The following is a 21,218-nucleotide window of genomic DNA, read 5'->3' as shown; positions in this document are numbered from 1 at the left end:
TTTCCAAACCATTTTCTACTTCAGCCTTTGGTATCAGCTCCTCTTTTTTCCCTTCCCTTCCCCACTCAATTCTGCTAACTTTAGTCCTGGCAGAAAGTTTGCTTTCTTGATGAATACGTATCAGCAAACCAGACAATTTAGAACTAAGAAGCTACATGTGTCCTAAACTGTTGAATTTGGAGTGAAGTTTAATGATCAGCCTCGGTAATTAGCATCACTCTAGGAAGAGCTGGTGTTTTCATTGTTGCAAAACACAATGCTCGACCTGTTCTTTTCTACCTGTGACTATCAGAGCTGTTTCAGTCACATGGACAGGCAGAGGGCATCAAATACAGAGCTCACCGGAAGGAAGTCAAGAGAAACGTGGGAGAGGAAATCAAATCTGTTTATATATTGGAATTGCTGGATCAAGCTATGCTTGAAGCAATTCTCCTTTTTCCTCCTGATTATGGAAGCCAGTAGATTCCCTGTTGGCTTTAGTTATTCTTATTAAATTGTCATTCATTTAAAAGTTCTAAGAAATTTTTTTAATCAGCATAATCTGACAAGCACCATCACGTCTGTCATTCATTTATTTTAAAAAGGGAAAAAATTGAGGCACAGCTCTATGAATGAACTAAATCAAGTAGAAATTTGAGCATCGTGTTTAAATCCATCAAGGATATAGTAAAAGTGGGTTGCAAATGTAAATTATTTCAAAAGAAAATAAGTCTTTAATTTTGACAGACAGAACAGGGGAATCTTGTAATGGAACGTAAGCCATCAAAGCAAGAAGAGCCTCACACCACTCCACACAGAAACACACACTGTACTCTCCGTGCAAGCCTGCAACGTACCTGCCGGGCCAACTCAGGCTCAAAACAAAAGTTTGAAGTTTCCTAAAAGGAGATAAACCACAAGTAATCGTACTCATTTTGCTTCCCTGGCGTTTATTCAGATGTTTGCCGCCTGGCCGGCAATACATATGCTTTTTCACAAGAGAATTGTCCCTGACCTTGATGGAGGCAGACCTTGCCCACCTGTCCCCCTCAGAGACCTGTGTCCAACTCCCGAGGTCCAGGCAGTGGCAGACACCTGTGGGGACGAGCAGGTCATGGGGCTCACGCGTTGGCAAGAGTTCAACATGCGCTTGTTGGCACTGAAGCACACTGTGCCTGGAGGGATGACGGTCTAAGACGTGCACCCTCCGTTTCTCTAAAAAGAAAGAGTCCGTGTCTAAGCCTGTAAGAGTCACCTTCACTCCATGAAACGACAGAGCCAGCGGCTCTAGGGAGGCTCCTTTTCATGTTGGCTTTTCCAAGACACCAGATGAACTGATGCTTCACCACAGGTGTTTCCTGAAGACCCAGCGGGATCTCACATTCCACCTACAGGGTTAGGAGTCCCTTTGATCTGCAGTCAACCCTGGCTGTGGTAGTTTGCTGCAACTGAGCTGATTCTGACTCCAAGCAGCCCCTGGTGACAGAGAAGACCTGCTCCTGAGGACTTCACAGGACCCGACCCGGTGCTCCTCCTCAGGAGCCACCAAGGGGATCCAACCACCAACGCTGAGGTAAGCAGCCAGGCATGTAACCATAGTGCCACCGGGATTCCTCAGTCAACCCTAAGGCTCCTGCTACGCCCTTCCATGTTCATGGGCGTGTGATGCACACACGGCTGGTCTCCGTCACACACAACACGCATGGCTCAGTCGAGAGAAGCTGAGTACAGATGAAACAGAAGGCAGGGCTTCCGTCAATCAATAGGCATCCCATGCAAGAGACTGCTCCCGATCAACTGGCTGAGCTGCATCCATCCTAAGCCGGCACCATCGTGCTGCTAGTAGGAATTCATAACACAAGATGTCTAAACTCAGCCTACTGAGAGTACATGAGGTTAAATCGCCCCCTAAATAGGTTTTTATGCCTTCCTAAGGATATGGACTAAATGAATACTGATATTTATTCCTTGTTTGCGAAATAAAATATACAATCCTAGAACCAGTAAACCAGACCCACAAGGTTGTCTATCTTTAAAAAGTCACAAAATATTTCCAATGAGTTGTATGGAGACCTTTACCCCCACCTCACTCCCGCCAACAAAAAAAACCCACCCACAGAACCAGAAAGAATGGCTATCCTGGTTGCTACACAGATTTTTAAAGTGTAATCTTTAAAAATAGATCAATAAAATGGCAATTTTAAAATGTTTTTTTTCTTGACCTTTGGTTTTCTATTATTGTTTGCATTGGAGTAGGTAGAAGAAAAATGGAATGACCATTTACCAAAAAAAAAGAAATCAATTCTTTTTCTTCCATCTCAGTATCTTGGGGGTGGGGGAGGGGCGGGGAACAAGGTGCAGAGATGGGTTGTTAGTTTTCTTGGTTGGGTTTGGTTTGGATTTGGTCTCAATGAGACAAGAGGATGAAATCTGTTAGGCGTCACACTCTCTCCAAGTGTCGGCTTGGAAGTTGTTTTTGCTTTTTATCAAAAAGTAAAATCTTTGCACATTCAAGACTATTGATAAAGTAGAAATTTTGAATATTTATAATCCTATAGACACTTGGTTCCTTGATGACATTTTGTTCAAACTCATATCCTATAAAAATATTATGAATACTTCATGCAACCTTTCTTGGAGGGGAGGGGGATATACAGTTTAAATCAGTTTCTATATATTATTTCCACACAAATGAAGTCCACTCGGATGTGGGCCTCATTGGCTGTGGGGGACAGGGTTGTGCAGGCCAAGAACTCGATCGCATGTTCTAGTTTCTCTTTTGCTAAGACTTAGGGATCTTTTGTAGCAGATCCTTTGAAATCATGGGCTACAAGAAGGACAAGAAAAACCCTTATCCTATCTGACAGCTTCAGGATCCTCTCGTGGGCCACTGAGGGATGGCCAGTGAGCTCTCTCAGCAAACCTGCAAGTGTGTAAATGCCTTCATTAAGAAATTCTTTCCTTTGATGTAGCAATTTAAACCTGTGATGATTTATTCTTAAACCCTACACTCTATACTTGTGTCCTCTGGTAAAAGCTGACAGTGGAAAATGAACAAACAACAAAAAGCAGCCTTCTGATTTCTAGAGATGGGCGAGGGAAAGGAGACTACGTGGGCCTGCATTTGAGTCGGAGATGATGGCTTGGCCATCATCATTTGCTTCATGATTCTTTAAATGCCCTACCTAAATCTGCCAAGATGTAGTTCCGTGCACTTTCCAAATGCTGCCTCCATCCTCCTGCCTCCAGAGACAAACAGGAGACCCGGTGAGGGCCCCATCGATTACTGACACCTCCAGACTTCGACTTCGTTAGAAGGGAACAATCGGGTGTTCTAAGGAAGTCTGCTCTTTGAGAAGTTAATTGGGCGAGTCGCATAGCCTTAACTATTCACCCGCTCCGCCATAAGTAAAGGAGACTCCCCTTTACCAAAGCCTCCCTTCTCAAAGGTGTCTTTTCGGTGCAATGTGAATGGGGAAGGAAGAAAGAAAGAAAGATAAATCCAGCATTAGAAATGTACTTTTAAAACACAAGCTGAACCAGCCTTGGGCTTGAAAGCATTGGCCAGCCTCCAGATGGACACAGCTCCTCAGTCAATGGATCCTCCAGCCGTTACTCTTTTATCCAGAAAAGATCCCCCCAGCCCCCACCCCTATCCCACCACCCCTGTTTAAATGACTCTTTCCTGAATGGCATGCACCCACAGAGGCAGGCAGGGAAAACAATCCGAGAACAAAAGCACCCACGGGGAGCCTAGAGAGAAACTAGGTCCCCTTTGCGAGTGAGTTTACTCTCGCAGTCCCAGTCAGGCACCCTCAGCAGGGACGCCCACGTGCACGGCCCCTACCTTCATCTCTATCACCGTCTGGAGAGCCTTCGTCTTCGCGGGCTCCGGCTGCAGTTGGCTCCTTCGATGCAGTTCCTGCGGAGGAACACGACAGAAGTAAGCCTGCCGGTTCATGCTTCTGTTACACCATGCCCCTCACCCAGGTAGGCACCATGCGGCAGCGCACAGGCGCAGGGCTGCGGTGCACTGGCAGGAAGGACAGAGCCACAGGTGCCTGGGGCCTGGCTCCTCCTCAGCGCGCCTCCTGCCCTGCCCGAGCCTGCTGCAGGAGGAAAGTGCCCGGCACATGCGCTATTTCTGAAACGTCCATCAATAATTAATGTCAACTGTGACAAAGCCGGCAAGTCATCGTGGTCCAAATACTGTTCAGCACCGGGGCTGATGCCCAGCCTCTAATCATAATTTACTAAATGACATTACTCGGCACTCCCAACGCAAGCAGAGCAGGGGAGGGGAGGGGAGGGGAGGGGAGGGGCAGTGACTAACTAGCGTGGTAGCAGTTCCGCTGCAGGCTTCCCAGGCAGGTTTGCAATGAGCGATTCAAAATCTTTTCAGGATAAACGGTGTCACTTCGGGGAGTACAATGATGTGACAGAACCCTGAGGAAGAGCCTCTGCCTTCCTAATTCACCATTTCGGTCCTTGCTCAAAATCGCATCTGCGTGTGATATGTTCACAATGACCTTTTGGAACTTGAAGGGTTCCCTTGGCTCTAGCGAGACTTTGAAAAGTTGTCTTGGCAGAATAGAAGGGAAGGGGACAACTGCTATTCAAGTCACACAGTGGTGTTTGACTCAGTGCTCCGATTAAGGAGATTAAGGAGGGCGCCAATGACGGCAGGGAAGGAAATGGCTCCCACACCCTCCACGCTGTGGATGCACCTCACCCACAGTCATTCCCTTCAGACCTAGAAAACCCACTTTACGTTCATCCCTGGACAGGTGACTGCCAACAGGGCAGGCCACCATTCTGGTCATTTTTGTGTGAAAAACAAATAATACATTTAATCAGAGGTCGAGAAAAGGACCAACGTCATTTCCAATCTTTTTTCCAAGTAAGGACATTTTAAAGCAACTCTATCTCCATCGTGACCATGGATTCTCATTCCCATTCACAAATAAAGGGATATGTTGACATATGGGGAGGATGGAATCCCACAATAAAGGACAGAACTTCTTAGGAAAACAAAGTAGGTAAGCTTTTGCCCACAGCCCATTATTATGTTTTTCCTTTAGTTTGCCAATCATCCAAAAAGTCCTGGTCATGGATCCTAATGCCAATGTCCAAGGGCCAACCCAGGGCATCACCACCTGGACAGGGGGGTGAGGGGAGGTGGACAGCGTCCAAGAAGCATCTTTTCTTCTTAAGAGTCTTCAAGCGATGAGAAAAAGCTTCGCAACCCCTGATTCTAGCAATGTGCTTCTTTTTGTATATGAGAATTCTCCCTTAGGACGTGGGCCATTTCCCCAGGAATAGACCCTTGTGAGGGAAGGAGTCCAATATTATTGTGTCTGAGTTATGCGTTCTCAAACCAAAATGTCACTTTCATTGAGTCTATGCTGACTCCAGGTGACTCCATAGGACAGGGGAGAGCTACAGTCTTGGGAATTCAGGAGAAGGGCCCACTTTATCTCTGAACTTGATACCAGGCAGTTAGTTGTCCTCCCTATAGACAGGACCTGTGTTAGTACTAGTAGGTGCAAGTCTTTCTTAGATGTCACATGACAGACATTTCTTCCCTGGCCTTTTGAATGTTAGTGGGGTCTTCTAACTCTTACATATCATTTGTATCTTTGACTTTATACTCACGCAACCTCAGCAAGATTTACTTTGCACTACTTTCTTGGGTTTCCCAGCTGTGAGGCACAGGAGGCCTGGATGTATGATGGAATAACCGATACAAGGTGTGGTAGGGAATGCAGGGGTGGGGGTGGGCAATGGGGAGGGAAGGGGGATTTCGGAGTGAACACTGAGGGCGACAGGAGGGAGCATTAGAACTGATAGTGATTGTACAGCTCAGTTGGAAGGTGGTGTGACCTTGGTGAGGTAGGGTGGGAGGCTCTAAGATAGATGAGGCAGTGATTACACAACTCACCTTGGTGTGATTGAATGACTGAACTGTTCAATTGTTGATATGTGAATTTTGTGCCAATAAACGGTTGGAGGGGAGGGGAATGAGAGAATCCCTGTCCTTTTCTAAGCCCTGGCCGCAGCGGTCATCCTAGATAGGGCTCTCTAGACATGGCTGCAATGTTCTAAACAGATCTGGTCAGTTGTTCATCTGACAGAGGGGCCTTGCCAGTGGCTGTCACTTTTGGGGCTTCTAATTGACACTGTATCTTTCACACCACATCACTCGCCTGTGGGGTGAGTCCTCTAATAGGGGTACCCACCATGGCCAACTTCAAAATGTACAGCAGACCTCACTGTAGAGTATAGCTCTCAACCTTCCTCACGCGCGACCCTTTCACACAGTCCTCATGTGGTGGGGACCCCCAACCATCAATTACTTTCATTGCTACTTCATCACTGCAATTTTGCTACTGTTAATGTATCTTCATTGTTACAAATTGAACATAATGAAAGCATAATGATTAATCACAAAAACAATATGTAATTATATGTTGTGAAATGTATATTTCTAATGACAAACAACTGAAATTTTGTCTTGAAGCATGGCGTAGCATGGGTAACAGTCTTCCTCTAACAACAGTAAACTTCATCACTACGTTTTGCAACAGTCTGCATAAAAAGCCAACATCAGTACCACGAAGGTTGAGATAGCTTCCTTCTCACCAGATCAGCATATCTGCATGTGGGTGGATCTGCCTGGAGCCGGATAGAGGAACTATGTCTCAGTTCCTAAGACCATTGGAAATAGGTGTTTTTGATGGTCTTAGGGGACCCTTGTGAAAGGGTCATTTGACCCCCAAAGGGGTCGCGACTCACAGGTTGAGAACGACTAATCCGGACACAAAACATATAAATAGTCTCAAGAGATAATAGCGAATTGTAGTGAACAAAACTAAGAAGGGCTGGATTGTAATGTAATTTAATCATGAATTTGTCTATTTTATTTGTTAAACTCGCCATTAAGGCCAACCCCCGACATCCCATTTCACAGATGGAGTACACTACAGAGCCAGCACACCGTTAGCTAGTTGAGTGACGCACCAAGGATTTCAGCCTCCCCCAAGGCTACTTAGTTCTCATGTTGTGGGGATTCTTAGAGTTTTTAACATGTCCTGTACAGAAGAAAACTGGAAAGGAAGTATTAGAGATGCACCATGGAAGGAAACCTTTTCCACACCCTTCTCATTCTGACCTCACAGAGCAACCAACAACCTCCTAACAGGAAAAGGCGAGAAGGAGATTCTTGACCATTTCATGTCCTAGTCATTCTCAGTTTAGAATAAAAGCCAGAAGACAAGCTGAGAAGATGGCTTAGGCTTGTACAAAACAAAAAATAATAATAATTGAAGAACAAGGAAAGAACAGAGTGAAAATAAAAACCAGTGGGTAAAAGATATGCGCCTTGCAATTTCCGCTAAACACGAAAATATTTTTAAGGGTAAACAGGCAATAAAAATAAATAAACTTGTTACAAAAGTTTCATCAAAATGCACCCAGAATGCTCATTGCTATAATTATACAAATTCTATTATAATACAAACCAGCTCAAAACCCAGCTTCCCATGGATCACTCCCTGAATAGAATAAAATTGCAATTACCCAAGAATTATAATTTTCACATCAAGTGCGAATTTTTTTCCTGGCTGCATAGTTTCTGAGGATCACGTCAGAGTCTAACATGCCAGTTGAGGAATGGCATTTGCCAAGAGACTCCAGGGACACCTGAGAGGGCCTTCGCGGACTGTTTGCCCACTCCGAGATGTAGCGCAGTGGAGAGGAGCTGCCCCTACAGAACGCTCCTCACAAAGGGCCCAGGAGGCGCCGGCAAGGCCTGGAACTGATCTGGGCTCATGTGACTTGTAACATGTGTCACATACTTTGGACATGCTATCAAAAGTGACTGGTCCTTGTAAAAGGACCTCGTGCTCGGTAAAGTTGAGGGTAAGTGATCCATCTCGGAGATGGGTCAACACTGACTGCGACAATAGGCTCAAACGTCACAACCACTGTGAGGTTGTGCTTCCTTCTGCTGAGCAGAGGGCTGTTGGAGTCGGAATAACTCAGCCAGCCCACCAGCAACAGCCTGGGGTTGAGGCTTTGGGCCGAGGCTTTGGGCCTTGTTGGCGAAGCCCTGGCTCTTCAGCGTTCGGTACTGCAATAGCTTCCAGCAAAAGCAGACTCACCTGAGCCTGCCATGACTGGTGACTCTGGAATCACAAGAGTGACTGCAGTGTGTGATTGCCTGCCAGATTTGTCGAAGCTCTCAGCAAAATGAGTTAGAAGCTAGATGTTCCATTTTCTCTTAACCATCAGAGATCTGAGAACACTCTCATTACGGACTGATTTTTAAAAAAATTAAAAAAAAACATTTTTTTTTAATTAATGAAAAAAACCTAATGAATTTCCCCAGGAGTAGTTAGTGTCCTCTCCTGTCGGGATGGCGAGGGCAAGATCGAAGGGACTCTGACTCACATCGCAGAAAGCATATGAAGTCATCACTGCGTGGGACTCAAGCTGCTCTGGATCAGAGGTCTCCATGCGGAATGGACGGAGGCTGTGGGTTCTCTCCAGAAACAGACATAAAAGCAGCAAATACCAACAAGATGTTGGGCAGCACGGGAGGCCGGGCCCACACCCAGAAATCCATCTGCAAGTCAGAGACCAGGCAGAGCCCCTGACAGGGAAGAAAGAACCTCTAGTGGGCGCCTCTGGAGACCGCCTGCCGTGTCAGCCTGGGGCCTGGGCATTTACCTTCCACTCTCTGGTCTGCAGAACAGCAGCCTGGAGGGTGCACTTGCTCACAGCCCTTCCAGCTCTGAGAATAGCAGGGTTCTCGTAAGCAGCTTGACTGTGAAATGGTCATTTCTGGTCACCCATCTCCAACTTTAAAAGAAGGAAAACCAAGGCAGACAATTGGCAGCATCTCAAAGTTTCACATTTCAGTGAGCCGTCAATTAAGGCCACATGGAAGAAGCACACACACCAGCGTGTGTGACTCAAGGATTGCAAATGAAATCACCCAAATCCGCAGGAGGGCATTGTATCAGAGCTTGAATTGTAATATTCTGGTGTGCAGAAAGAAGGCTATGGGCGGCACAGGAACCGTAAAAGACATTTGCAGGATCCACACGTGGAATAAGCCTATGGTGGTTTCCCTCTCACCAAAACTGAGGGCTGGGAATCACCTGGTGGTCAAACAGAGCGTATGGGAGGGACCATTCTAGTAGAGTAAGATGCTACATCTGACTTGAACGGTTACATCCTTAGCATTTGATCTCGCTTTTAATGCACTTTGAGTTTGAACTGGTTTTTAATATTTCCTGTTTGTTTCTTTTTCAATTTGGAATTTATCTCTGTTGTATTTTGTTATTGTTGGTAACGTTCTTGTCTGTGTTATGCATTTTTCCATGTTTTTTGGTAGATAGGTTGGGTGAATCTACAGACAGTAACTAGAATAAGGAATCTTTTACATGGGCGGTGGGTGACGACAGGGAGGTTATGGTGGTGGGGGTGTAATGGGGAACTGCCATCAGGAGGACAAGAAGGGAAAATGTCCTGAAAATGATTGGGGTGTCGATTGTGCAACACGGCTTGATATGACTGAAGCATTGAACGGCATCATGTCTAGACTGTGTCCTAATAAATGGTCTGGAGAAAAATGTCCTATCTTCTAATAGCACTGACTGCTAGGTGACAGCGTTTTCCTATCATTTCATAACTCAGTTGGTGTTAACTGATCTCAGACAGATAATTCCTCGAGTAGTGGGGGCAGGGGGAGAAGGACGGGGGCCCAAACAGAGGAGTAACAAGAACCGACGGTTTTAGGCATCGAGTCTGAAGCAGCTCCTCGGGAAGGGCTTTCTGGTAGTGCCTGAGAGCCCAGCAGCGGTGATGCCCAGTGTGAGAGCCTGTGACTCATGTGTATAGTGTTTCCAGGAGGGTCCTTGCCTCTTCCCTTTCTCGGCTGCTTCTCTCTGCTGCTTCTCTTCTTGTTTCTTTCTGTCTGAGAACACCTTATCAATGTCTAAGCCTGATCCCTTCCTCTCAGCAAGGTCCGCAAACTAACCAGTGCCCTCCCAGTGAGCCGCAGACTCTTCATTTGCATAGCAGAGCATAGATACTGCAATGGCATAGTGGAGTACAAACACTTCATTTTCAGAGTACAGTATAGATACTTCATTTGGATAGTAGAGTATAGATACTTTATTTGAATAGAAGAGTCCAGATACTCTATTTTCACAGTGGACTAGAGATTCTTCATTTGCATAGTAGACTAGAGATTCTTCATTTACATAGGAGAGCACAAATACTTCATTTGTATAGTCCACTGACTAGTACATGAAAATTGCATACCAACCACAGAACAGGTTGTAGCTCAGAGGAGACAAAAAGTTTCAAAGTATCAGATGGAATGAAGAGACAAAGTATCAGATGGAATGAATTATACCATGACTTGACAGAAGTCTGGACAAATCTGTCTTGGAAGAAGGACAGGCAGAATGGTCCTTTAAAGTGAGTAGGAAGAAAAACTCTTTAACCCCAGGATAAACTGAGGAACAGCCTAAGCAGAGGGCCTACGGGGAGGCTGTTGTGAAATGACTTAGCACGGCTCTTCCTCGCCTAGCTGTCCTGGGTCACATGAAGGCCCCCTGGCTTCCCACACTGCTGGCCCAGGAGCTAAGCACTCAGCCGCTCACCACATGTCAGCAGGGGACCCACCCAGCAGGGCTGATGAAGGACGGCATGCTGCCCCACTCCCACAGAGATGAGCACCTTTCTCTGTCTGGTCCCATGCTCACCTCTCCTGGGAAGCACTCCTCCCCCTGATAGTCATGCATGTACCGGTCCCACACCGCGGATATACCGCCCCTCTTACGTAATGTAACTCCCTCCCCCAAAATACGTAGCTTGGCATTGTCAGTAGCCGTATTCTTTCAAGTGGGCTAAAACGCAGAGGAAACAAGTCTGCGTGGGAAAGGAAGAGCAAGGTGCGAGTTCCGTCACCTTGCTGTTCCCTTTTCCCAGGAGGCTTCCTGGAGCTCGTGTGTTTGGTGAGGGAAATTTCATCATGGATATTTGTAGGGGGTGCACGGGAATGTAACTGGTATCCCTGAATCGTACAATTTAAAACTGTTGGCTTGGTATACATATCTGACTCTATTTGTATATATATGTATATATTCACAAGTTTTTTAAAAGGCAAAAAATATGCTTCTTGACTCAAAAAATTATTTTGAAATGAGGATATTAAGCCTTCATCTCTCCTACTTGGGACATGTTGCCAGGAGAGGAGAGGACCAGAGAAGAGCATCGTGCTGGGTAAAGTGGAGACTCAGCAAAGAAGAGGAAACCCTTCACCAAGATGGATTGGCACCAGGCTCAAAACACTGGTGCAGCCTTAGAACCAAGCACGAGGGTGGCACAGGACTGGGCAGTGCCTGGTCTCTGGTACTTGAAGTCCCTAGGAGTCTGAATCTCCCCAGGCAATGGGAGCAACACGATAAATGCTGAGGTTGCGAAGTGGGAGGCTCTGCCCGTCTTTGTAAACAAAGCTCTGTGGAAATGCAGGCTCCCTCGCTCATTGCCACAGCCCCACGGCCGCGTTCATGCCGCCAGGGTAGAGCTGAGTAGCTGTGGCGAAGACACGATGACTCACAAAGACAGAAATAGTGACTGCCTGGCCCTTCGTAGAAAATGTTTGCTCATCCCCAGTCTAGAATATGTTCCATATTCCTTCAAAAAACGATTTCCTCACACGACAGTTCGTGGTGCCCAGCATCTTTTGTCAGTCTTTCATAAGGCAACACCTAGCTATCTTCCCCTCGGGCAGGGGCAGAGCTTGGTCACTCCCTGCTAACAGACAGAACGTAGTAGAAGTGATGGAATATCCAAGGCAGGCTCTCATGGGTAACATCCTCCGGAAGAATCTAGCTGCTATGTCACGAGGACTCTCAAGGTACCTTCTGGGATGGGCCGGTGACAAGGACTGAAGCCACCTGTCACCGGCCATGTAAGTGGGCTGTTGTGAAAGTGGACAGTCCACTCTACACCTTTAGATGAGCACAACCTACCCATAACCCTGGCCTCTGAGAAACTCTGAGTCAGAACTACCCAGCAGTGACTCCCAAATGTTCAAATCACACAGTCTGTGAGATAATACGCGTCTGTCTTTTAAAACAGTGATCTAAGGATTGTAAATCATTTAATCTGAAGTTGAAGGAGGGACTGGTATCAGAGCCTACACTGTGAGACTCTGATTTGCAGAAGGCTATGGATGACGGTGGGAGCCCAGGATACTTTTGTGGGCTCTACATTGGAAATCAACCTCCAGTGATTCCCCTCAGTCCACAATAGAGGGATAGGAGGAAAGGCGTTATCAAACAGAGTGCATTGGAGAGATGATGATAGGATATGATAAACTGACAAAATGATAAATTAACTTAAATGGTAACAACCTTGTGTCTACCACTACATGGTCTACTCCATGAAGCCAGAGACTATGTATGCCCCATCCCAATAACGAATATAGTGCCTCCAGTAATATTGATTGATTATATGAATTGAGACAGATGGTACTGATCTATTGATCCAAATTCATCTTTTGACCAAAAGGAGTCTGTGGTGAGATGAATACAAGCTAATAGTTACCTACACCGAGGTGTGCTCAACATTCTTCTAAGAATGAACCCGTGTCACCTTCGCAACAACCACCTTCTCCTGAAAACTCCCTGCTGCTGAGTGACCCCAAGGGGCAGGGTAGAACTGCCTCGGTGGGTTTCCAAGACTCTAACTCTTACAGAAGACAAGGCCGCATCTTTTCCCTGTGGCGTGGCCTGTGGTTTATGCTGCTGGTCCCGTGGTTATCTGCCTGTCATGGAGCCGCTAGGCCAGTAGGGCTCCTTCACCCCCAGGAAGCGGAGACACAGAGCAGTGGTGTCTTGTCCAGGAGGAGATGCTGAATCGCAGACCTAGCATTACTCCCAGGTAGTCTGACTCAGCGCCGCTGCCCCTAACCAATTGTCTACCCTGCTAGCATGTCCTGCGTGGCTTGATTCAGGTGACTTCTTGGAGGCTAGATGCATCTGGCTTCTTGCAGGGTAGCACAGCTGCTTCACCCTTCTGTACTGTTTCCTGCTTCCTTCTTTAGTCCTTGAACCGTTACCAGCGGGCCTCTGCCCTGCGGTGGTTGAACGACCCTTTCACAGGGGTCACCTGATTCATCAGTAGCAAAATGACAGTGACAAAATAGCAACGAACATGACTTTATGGTTGGGGTCACCACCACATGAGGAACTGTGTGAAAGGGTCGGGGCATCAGGAAGGTTGAGAACCGCTGGGCTAAGGGATGCCAGGCTCAAAGCGGCAGTGCCCCTGGAGAGCCTTTTGAGAGCCCCGTAGCAAAACCGAGCTTGGCCTCGTGGGGTCAGTCCTCCTGAGGAGGTGCTTGAGAACAAGGGGTCAAGTAGCGCTACCGAGAGGGGACACAAGGCTTTGAATTTCTCCTCCCTGGGTTCTTTGCGGCTTGCAAGAAACACTCCGACCAGAGTCAGAGACAAGGTTTGGATCAGCGGTTCTCAACCTGTGGGTCGCAAGCCCTTCGGGGGCCAAATGACCCTTTCACAGGGGCCGCCTGATTCATCACAGTAGCAAAATGATGGTGATAGAGTAGCAACTAAAATAACTTTATGGTTGGGGACACCACACATGAGGCGCTGTATGAAAGGATTGCGACATCAGGAGGGTTGAGAACCGCTGCGTTAAACAAACTCATGTAACTAATGATAGACTAACTTCCGATCCAGCCAATGTACTCCTCAGCCTCTAATCAGTGAATTGGAAACACACACGCGCGTGTGCGCAAAGGCAGCATGTGAATGTTTAACCCCAAATCCCCAACCTCGAATTCCAATGCACAGCGCCCCCACAGGGCAGAGTAGGATTGCCTCCTCGGGTTTCTGAGGCTGTTTATCTGTGCAGGAGTAGAAAGTCTCACCTCTCTTCTGCAGAGCAGCTGTGGATTCAAACTCCTTCAATTAGCAGCCCACGCTGCCATCTGGCCTCCTAGTAGAACATGAATGTTTAGATCCGCTTTATTCCTAATGGTCAAATTTGGAAACAGCCAATTTTTCCCTTTAATAAATGGATGGATAAACAGACTGGTACACCCATTAAATAAAGTACTATTCAGCAATAAAAAGAAATCAAGCTACAAAAAGTTACAGAGGAACCTTAAATGTATAATGCAGAGAGAAATCAGCAAAAAGCAACAACAAAACTATCTATACATTATAATTCCAACGATTTGACTTTTTGTAAAAGCTCTCTCTCTCCCATTTCAGGCCGGGGGAGGGGTAGAATAGGGAAATTTCCAGGGCAGTGAGACTGTTCTGCATGCTAGTGTAAAGGTGGACACATGCATGGCGCATTGATTGAAACCCACCGACTGTACAGCAGGGACATTTCACACGTGGCTGGATGTAAAGTTTAAACCTTAGTTATAGCAATGCATTGGCATTGTCCAGCATTCAGAACCATGAGATCGCAGGACAAAACTACAAAATGTAAAGGGGAGGAGTCCAAACGGTGCAGTTAGAACCCTCTCGGAGCCCCGCTGCTCCGAGGGAGAAGGGCAGGCATTCTCTTCCTGACAGAGCGCCCGTCTCAGAAACCCACCAAGGCAGCTCTCCCTGTGAGGTGGCCATGAGTCCGAATCGACTGGAGCTCGGTGAGGGAGGGAGGGAGTCAGCCACTGCACTGGGCGGGGGGGGGGGGGGGAGACTGTGATCTGGGCCCATAGGGATTTCAGCCCAGGACACCCTAGGGCAGGGGTCCTCAAACTTTTTAAACAGGGGGCCAGTTCACTGTCCCTCAGACCCATTGGAGGGTGGACTATAGTTTAAAAAAAACTTATGAGCAAATTCCTGTGCACACTGCCCCTGCCCTAGGGGAGCGCTGTACTCTTTAGGAAAGCACCCCTGTCCATAGGAAGTGAGCGAATGGCCCCCACCACAAAGCTAAAAGGAGCTGATTGTCTAGTGGAAGCGGTCGCTCATGACGATAATAACAAGACCACAAAATGTTCAATTCAACGACTACAATTACTAAATGCTTGCCACATACCACGCCTTGTGCTTTCCATCTTGCCCCTGATTGGATCTACACAGCACCCCACAGGTAGGAGGGACAGCCCCATGATACAGCTTAGATAGCTAAGTAAGACCCCCCCAAAATCACACAGCCAGTAAGATTTAAGGGTGCACCTGAAATCTTCTCACACCCAAATGTGCGGGGAGGCCAGCCTCTAACACTCTCATGGGTTTGGTAGATGCAATTGTACAGTTATAAAATATAAAGATTCTAGTAAAGTCATAGAAGATAGGAGAGAGAGTAAAATAAAGGAGTCGGACACATTTCATGGTAGCGTGCTCCCCTAAGCCCTTCCTGGTGGTCCATGCGGAGATGCCAGAGGAGAGGTAATGGGAGAGAGCGATTTGTTTCTAACCAAGGCTTATATGTCTTTGGGGGACGTGCAACCCCCCTGATCACAGGTAACAACATACGTCACAGGAAGGGGTTCTACCATAGGCAATACAGCAATGGGAGGGGGACAATCTAGGGGTGTACACGCAATAGGAAGAGGAGGGACTAGGGGTACACGTGACAAGATAGGTGGATCCTAGATTCAGGATGGCAGCCCAACCTTGGATGTCACGGAGTTGGTTTGACCTGTTCTGAGCTCTCCATTAGGAAAGAAATCCACTGTCCCTACCAGCAGGGAGGGAGCCCCACCTATGGGGGGGACAGACAATAGGGTCTGCTTGCTCTGGATGGCTGGTGCCTTCAGGGAGAGAACTTGACAGTCATTTACCATGAGTTGCAAGTAGTGTTCTAGGTCTGACATATATCTGGGGAGAGGCAAACTAGGGAAATGCCATTTTATAGCCCACACCTAAATGTATACCATGATTGCGAGGGTAACACTTGCTTTATCTTATTGCTGTGTGTGGTTCCTTCAGGCTCTGCAGATAGCGGCCACTGTAACAAGCACCCAAGCCCTGGATGCTGGCTTCTGGTTTGTTCCTCGCACCTGGTAGGACCTCTGCCATGGGCGGGGCTGGAAAGGGAAGCATCCACACTGGAAGAAAGGTAAGGCTGTGGGGAACTCCACAGGAGGAGTGCTCAGAGGTGGTCAACCTTTCACCTCCCTAGTCTTCTCTGTTGGACTGGTCTCTCCCTGAATCACCCCCCACGAATGTGTGTTCTACTCCAGGGGGGGAGGGGCTTTCAGAACAAACCAGGTCCATCTCTCACGATAGCAAAATCCTGAACAAAGTGGTTCTTACTGAAGAGTCTCTTTACACATACATACATGCATGCATATAGACACCACTGGTCACTTAAACATTTTAAGATTAACATGGGTGAAGGGAGACAGCGGACAGGGTAAGATATGGAAAGAAAAACTTATAATTTATCAAGGGTTCACGAGAGTGGGAGGACGGGGGAGGGAGGCAAAAGAGGAGCTGATACCAAGGGCTCAAGTAGAAAGAAAATGCTTTGAAAATGATGATGGCAACATCATATGCACAAATGTGCTTGGTACAATGGATGTATGGATTCTGATAAGAGTTGAAAGAGCCCTTGTAAATGCAGGAAGATCACAGGCCAGTGGGTAGGAAGTCTTGTAGATCCAGTGGCATTATAAACATTTGAGTACTGGCAGGGGTCTCCATGTGGCTTCTTGGGGTCCAGGGCTCTGGCTGCCAGCAGCCTATCTCCATGTGGCTTGTCAACAAGAATGTCTCACAGGGACTGAGCACAGAGAGAGTGTCTCCTGCCTATGAGGAGGTTAATTCAGGAGTTCCCAGAATCCTCAGAGGAAGGCCGTGCCCACACAGAGACACAGGAGCCTCATTGGCTATATCCTGATTCACAGGCTAGACTCCACCCCTATACTCTTAATCCTCAACTTGACACCAGATTATGTAACTACCACATCCTCCCTGCTGGCAGCCACTGACAACCACTTACACGTGTGGGTCCCTGCATGTTGGCCTCGCCTAGACCTTTCACAGAAGTGGATCACTCACTCATGCTCACTCGTCCTTGTGCTCCAAGGTCACCCAGATCATAGTGAGTCTCAGAACAGCGTTTCCCTTCAGGGCTGAGCAGTCCACTGTTTTCCACGGGAGCACACGGTGTGAGTTATCCCCCACCGACGGGCACCTCCTTTATGTCCCCCCTTTGTTACTGTGAATAGAGCTGGGACGACTACTGGGTGTGAGTGTGATCAAGTCCCTGATTTTGATTCTTTGGGGTCCACACCTCTGAGTAGAAGTGCTATGTTTTACAATTAATCATTTTCTTAATAGTGAACAGATTTTTTCCAGATAAGATATACAAACGGCCAGCAAGCACAGGAAAGGCACTCCATGCCAGGTGTTATTACAGAGATGCTGATCACAACCAGAGTGGGACATGCCTTTGCCTCCATCCTGGCGGCCATGATCGGAAACAGAGGAAGCAGCAGGTGCTGGATGTGGAGAAAGTGTAAAACCATGATCCGCTCCCCACTGCTTCCTGGATGGCCCGATGCCAGGTGTTCTCCGTAGCACCCCGTCACCTACCTCAGTGATTGCTTAATAAGGGGGGCTCTGAAGGGAACTCTGGAGGGAAGGAGGAAAACCAGATAGAACAGAGAAAGGGCCTGAGCAAGGGTGAGGTTGTTCTGGAAACCCAACCTGAACCTGTGGGGAGCACTAGAGTAAACGGCAAAGCCAAGTCTGTCCCACCTGGTGGCCAACGGGTCCAGCTGTGTAGTTCCGTTCCAGCTGCCCCTGCCCACAGGCTGCCTGGGATGGGGCAGACCTCCCAGGCACTTCTGGGCAGAGCACAGGAGGCACTTCTAATGATCCAAAGGCACACCCCTTGTAAAGGCCACAGGTGAGACTCACTGTGCCTAGAACCTCTGGAGCGTGAGTGCCCAGCCCAGGTGGAGGGCTGCCAGGGCGGGGGCTGGGGGGGTGGAGGGTGGGACGGAGCAGGCCCCCAAGGGCACCTGCTTGTGCCCTTAATTCAGAGGCTGCGTGTTTGGACCAACGCTGCAGAAAGCTGGGTAAGATGCCATTTATCTTATTCTGCATTGCATTTTTCGTCTTATTTTAGCAGTATCACTCTTCAGGGCTGTTGTCACACACACACACACACACACACACACACACATAATTTACTGAGTATCTAGTACGTGCTGATCTAGAGACGCAGGCAAATTGCTGTTGTCATTTGTTGCCAGGCAGTCCATTCTGACCAATCCCACAAAGGTTTCGGGGCTGAGGCCCTGATGGAAAATCACCAGGCCTATCATCTCAGGAGGCACCTCCAGGGAGGTTGAACCACCAAACTTTCAGCTCGTAGTCAAGCACAGAACCGTGTGAACCACGACCTCAGATCCATGCCACTGTGCACCCACTGGCCTGTGATTGTCCTGCTCCTGGTTCACATTCTCTGTCACCAGCCTGCAGCTACATGGTTCTGAAGAGGGACTTACGGACTTGAGTTGGACTGGGCTGGATGCCTTCTGGATCCATAATGACTTTTTTATATAAAGCTCATTCTTACATGAGCACCACCGGATTTGTTTCTCTAGACAACCCAGCCTTACCAGATGGGCGGGCAAACAAAAGGCAGTTCATCGACACTGTGGAGCATCACGCTGCCCGGAGGAGGGGTTGTGTGCTGCCCAGTGCCACGGCACGGCACGGGCAAAGCCGAGATAAGCCAAACCCGAGAGCACAGGGCTGTCTGAGCCCTCTTGCTTGAAATCTCTCTAATTGGCAGATGCACAGAGAGAGCGGTTTCAGCAGATTACCAGGCACAGTGGTAGGTCCATGTTGTTGTTGTTAGGTGCCATTCAGTCGGTTCCGACCCATTGCAAAAGAATGAAATACCGCACGGTCCTGCGCCAAGCTCACTGTGGTGCCTGTGCCTGAGCCCGTTGGTGCAGCCACTGTTTTCGTCCATCTGTCTGAGGGCCTTCCTCTTTTTCCTGCCCCTCCACTGTACCAAGCATGATGTCCTTCTCCAGGGACGGGTCTCTCCTGACCACATGCCCATAGGATGTAAGATAAAGTCTTGCCCTCCTGGCCTCTAAGGAGCACTCTGGCCTGGCTTCTCCCAGTACAGATCAGCTTGTCCTTTTAGCTGTCCATGGTACTTTCAATATTCTTCTCCAGCACCACAGTTCAAATACAACTATTCGTCTACAGTCTGTCCATCCTCACTCACCGACAAGGAAGCCCACTCCACCTCAGAAAGACCCGGCAGGGCAGGGCAGCCCCTGTGGGTTTTGGAGACGGTAACTCTGTGCAGTAGAAAGCCTCGCCTTCCTCTCGCAGAGAAGCCTGCAGCATCACACTGCCGACCATGCGACTCGCAGTCCAGTGCGTGACTGTGTGACCGCTGCACCACCAGAGCGCCAACGTTAGTAATGGCCGCACAGAGTCCCCAGACCACGCTCGCTGTTACGGGGGGCTATCCGACCTCAGGAAGAGTCCACAGTAAGAAAATGGTCATTGATCCTCAGCAACCTCTCTCCCCAGCCAGCAACCCAGCCTCTGTCTGGTCCTCAGCCTCTTGGCCACACAGTCTCTCAGCCTCTGGCTTCCTGGAGATTTATCAGGCTCAGTGCAGAGTTGGAGCGGGAGGGCAGAATGGCTGGAATCCAAGACGATGAAGCAGGATGGAGCATGGCAGCGTGTCTGAGCCTTGCCAAGATTGGCAATAGGAAAGCTACAGGTGGTCAGAGATGGCTCCCATGCCATTGACTCTCCAGTGAGTCCCCTCTTGTCCTCGGGCAGAGCGCATTGGAAACTGGGTGAATGCAGATAGTTTGGTTAAAATTTAACCCCTGTCATTTTTCCCCCTTTGTTGTTGTTGTCAAGTTGGTTTTTTTGGTATGATTTTCTCTGTATGAAATCCGAGATAAGTCAGGATGGCGAGACAGTAATAGACGTATAGTTTCTTAGCGCTTTGACAGGGAGGGTGGTGGGGAGTATGGAAGTTTATCATAATGAGTCCAAGAATGAAGAAACTATTTTCAAATACATCATAGTGGTGATTGTACAACTCCTTTTAATATATTTAAACCAATGAACTGTATGGTATGCGAATCATAGGTCAATAAGACTGTTAAAATAGATATATTGAATGGCCATTGAATGTACTCAGGGAGCCCAGTCTTCTTCCGATCTGACACACGTGGAGGCAGCAGGTTGGTCAGTCAGTCACTATGGTTAGGTGGTGACTAAGAACATGGATGTCATCAGACCTGGAGAAATGAAAGAACGAGGAACTGTCGGTCTCTGCCAGCATGGAGTGTAGTGTGGGAGGGAAGGCCGGCCTAGGATGTAGAGACGTAGAGGAGAATCTGAGAAGGAGTCCTGGTCCTTGGTGCGGGACTGGCGAGAAGCAAAGGGACACCAAGCTACGGGACCAGGAGAAGTCAAAGTCCCAGCCATCGCGGCTCTTGATTTTACCTGTGACAATTGTTGCCTTTAACCTAGCAATCAGGAAAAGCCTTGTGGAGAGACTTCTGGAAGGATGGGCAGGATCAACCATGCCAGCTCCTGTGGGAGAGCCTCCTGGAAGGGGGGCTAGGAAAGTGGCAAGGGGGGTCCATCCCTAAGGGGGTAGGAGAGAGAGACTGCAGGCCACCGCTTGGTCTGGTGCAGGGACCCCTTGGGAGGCTCCTCAGAACCCCAATCCAGCTTTGGAGTCTCTGACTAGAAGTGAGTTAGGCAGGACGAAGAAGGTTCTTGGGGGAAGAAAGCCACGAGGCTGTTCCTCCATCCTCTCGTGTTCCTGGAACTTCCCACATCTCGCCTCAAGCCCCCTCTCTCTCAAGTCGTTGGGGAAGGTGTGGGAGGGGGGCATGCCTGCCTCCCAGCTCCAGCCAAAGAGCCCATTTTAGAGATGCCAGCAGGGGCTGGCATATGAATCAACAGTGTGTTCTCTCCACACCCCCACGGTCCAGATGGCGGCAGATCTCGGGAGCAGAGCATGGCGCCCACTTGGATGGCACTCCCAGCTGGGCAGGCGTCACACTTCAGACTGTGAGGGAACACAGGGTGGAAGTGAGGACAGTCACACAGAAAAGGGCTTGGTCTTTCTTTGGCTGCAAATTTCCATTCCCAGCACCCACCTGCAAACAAAAACTTAGCGTGCAGAACACTGGCAGCACAGAACTGGGCAGCAGCAGAAGA

The 21,218-nt window shown here is 48.3% G+C and overlaps 1 protein-coding gene across 1 annotated transcript in view; it reads right to left on the bottom strand.

The window, feature by feature from the left end:
• Window positions 1-21,218, bottom strand: part of ERC2 (ELKS/RAB6-interacting/CAST family member 2) — a 763,082-nt gene that overhangs the window by 506,746 nt on the left and 235,118 nt on the right. Inside the window, exon 3 of the mRNA XM_075550919.1 lies at window positions 3,827-3,901. Within this exon, the coding sequence (XP_075407034.1) occupies window positions 3,827-3,901 (75 nt within the window). The remainder of the gene's footprint in view (window positions 1-3,826; window positions 3,902-21,218) is intronic.

This window comes from Tenrec ecaudatus, chromosome 5, assembly GCF_050624435.1.
Source record: "Tenrec ecaudatus isolate mTenEca1 chromosome 5, mTenEca1.hap1, whole genome shotgun sequence".
Lineage (NCBI taxonomy): Eukaryota > Metazoa > Chordata > Mammalia > Afrosoricida > Tenrecidae > Tenrec > Tenrec ecaudatus.
Note: the sequence above shows the minus strand (reverse complement) of the source record. Positions and strands in the feature narration are given on the sequence as shown.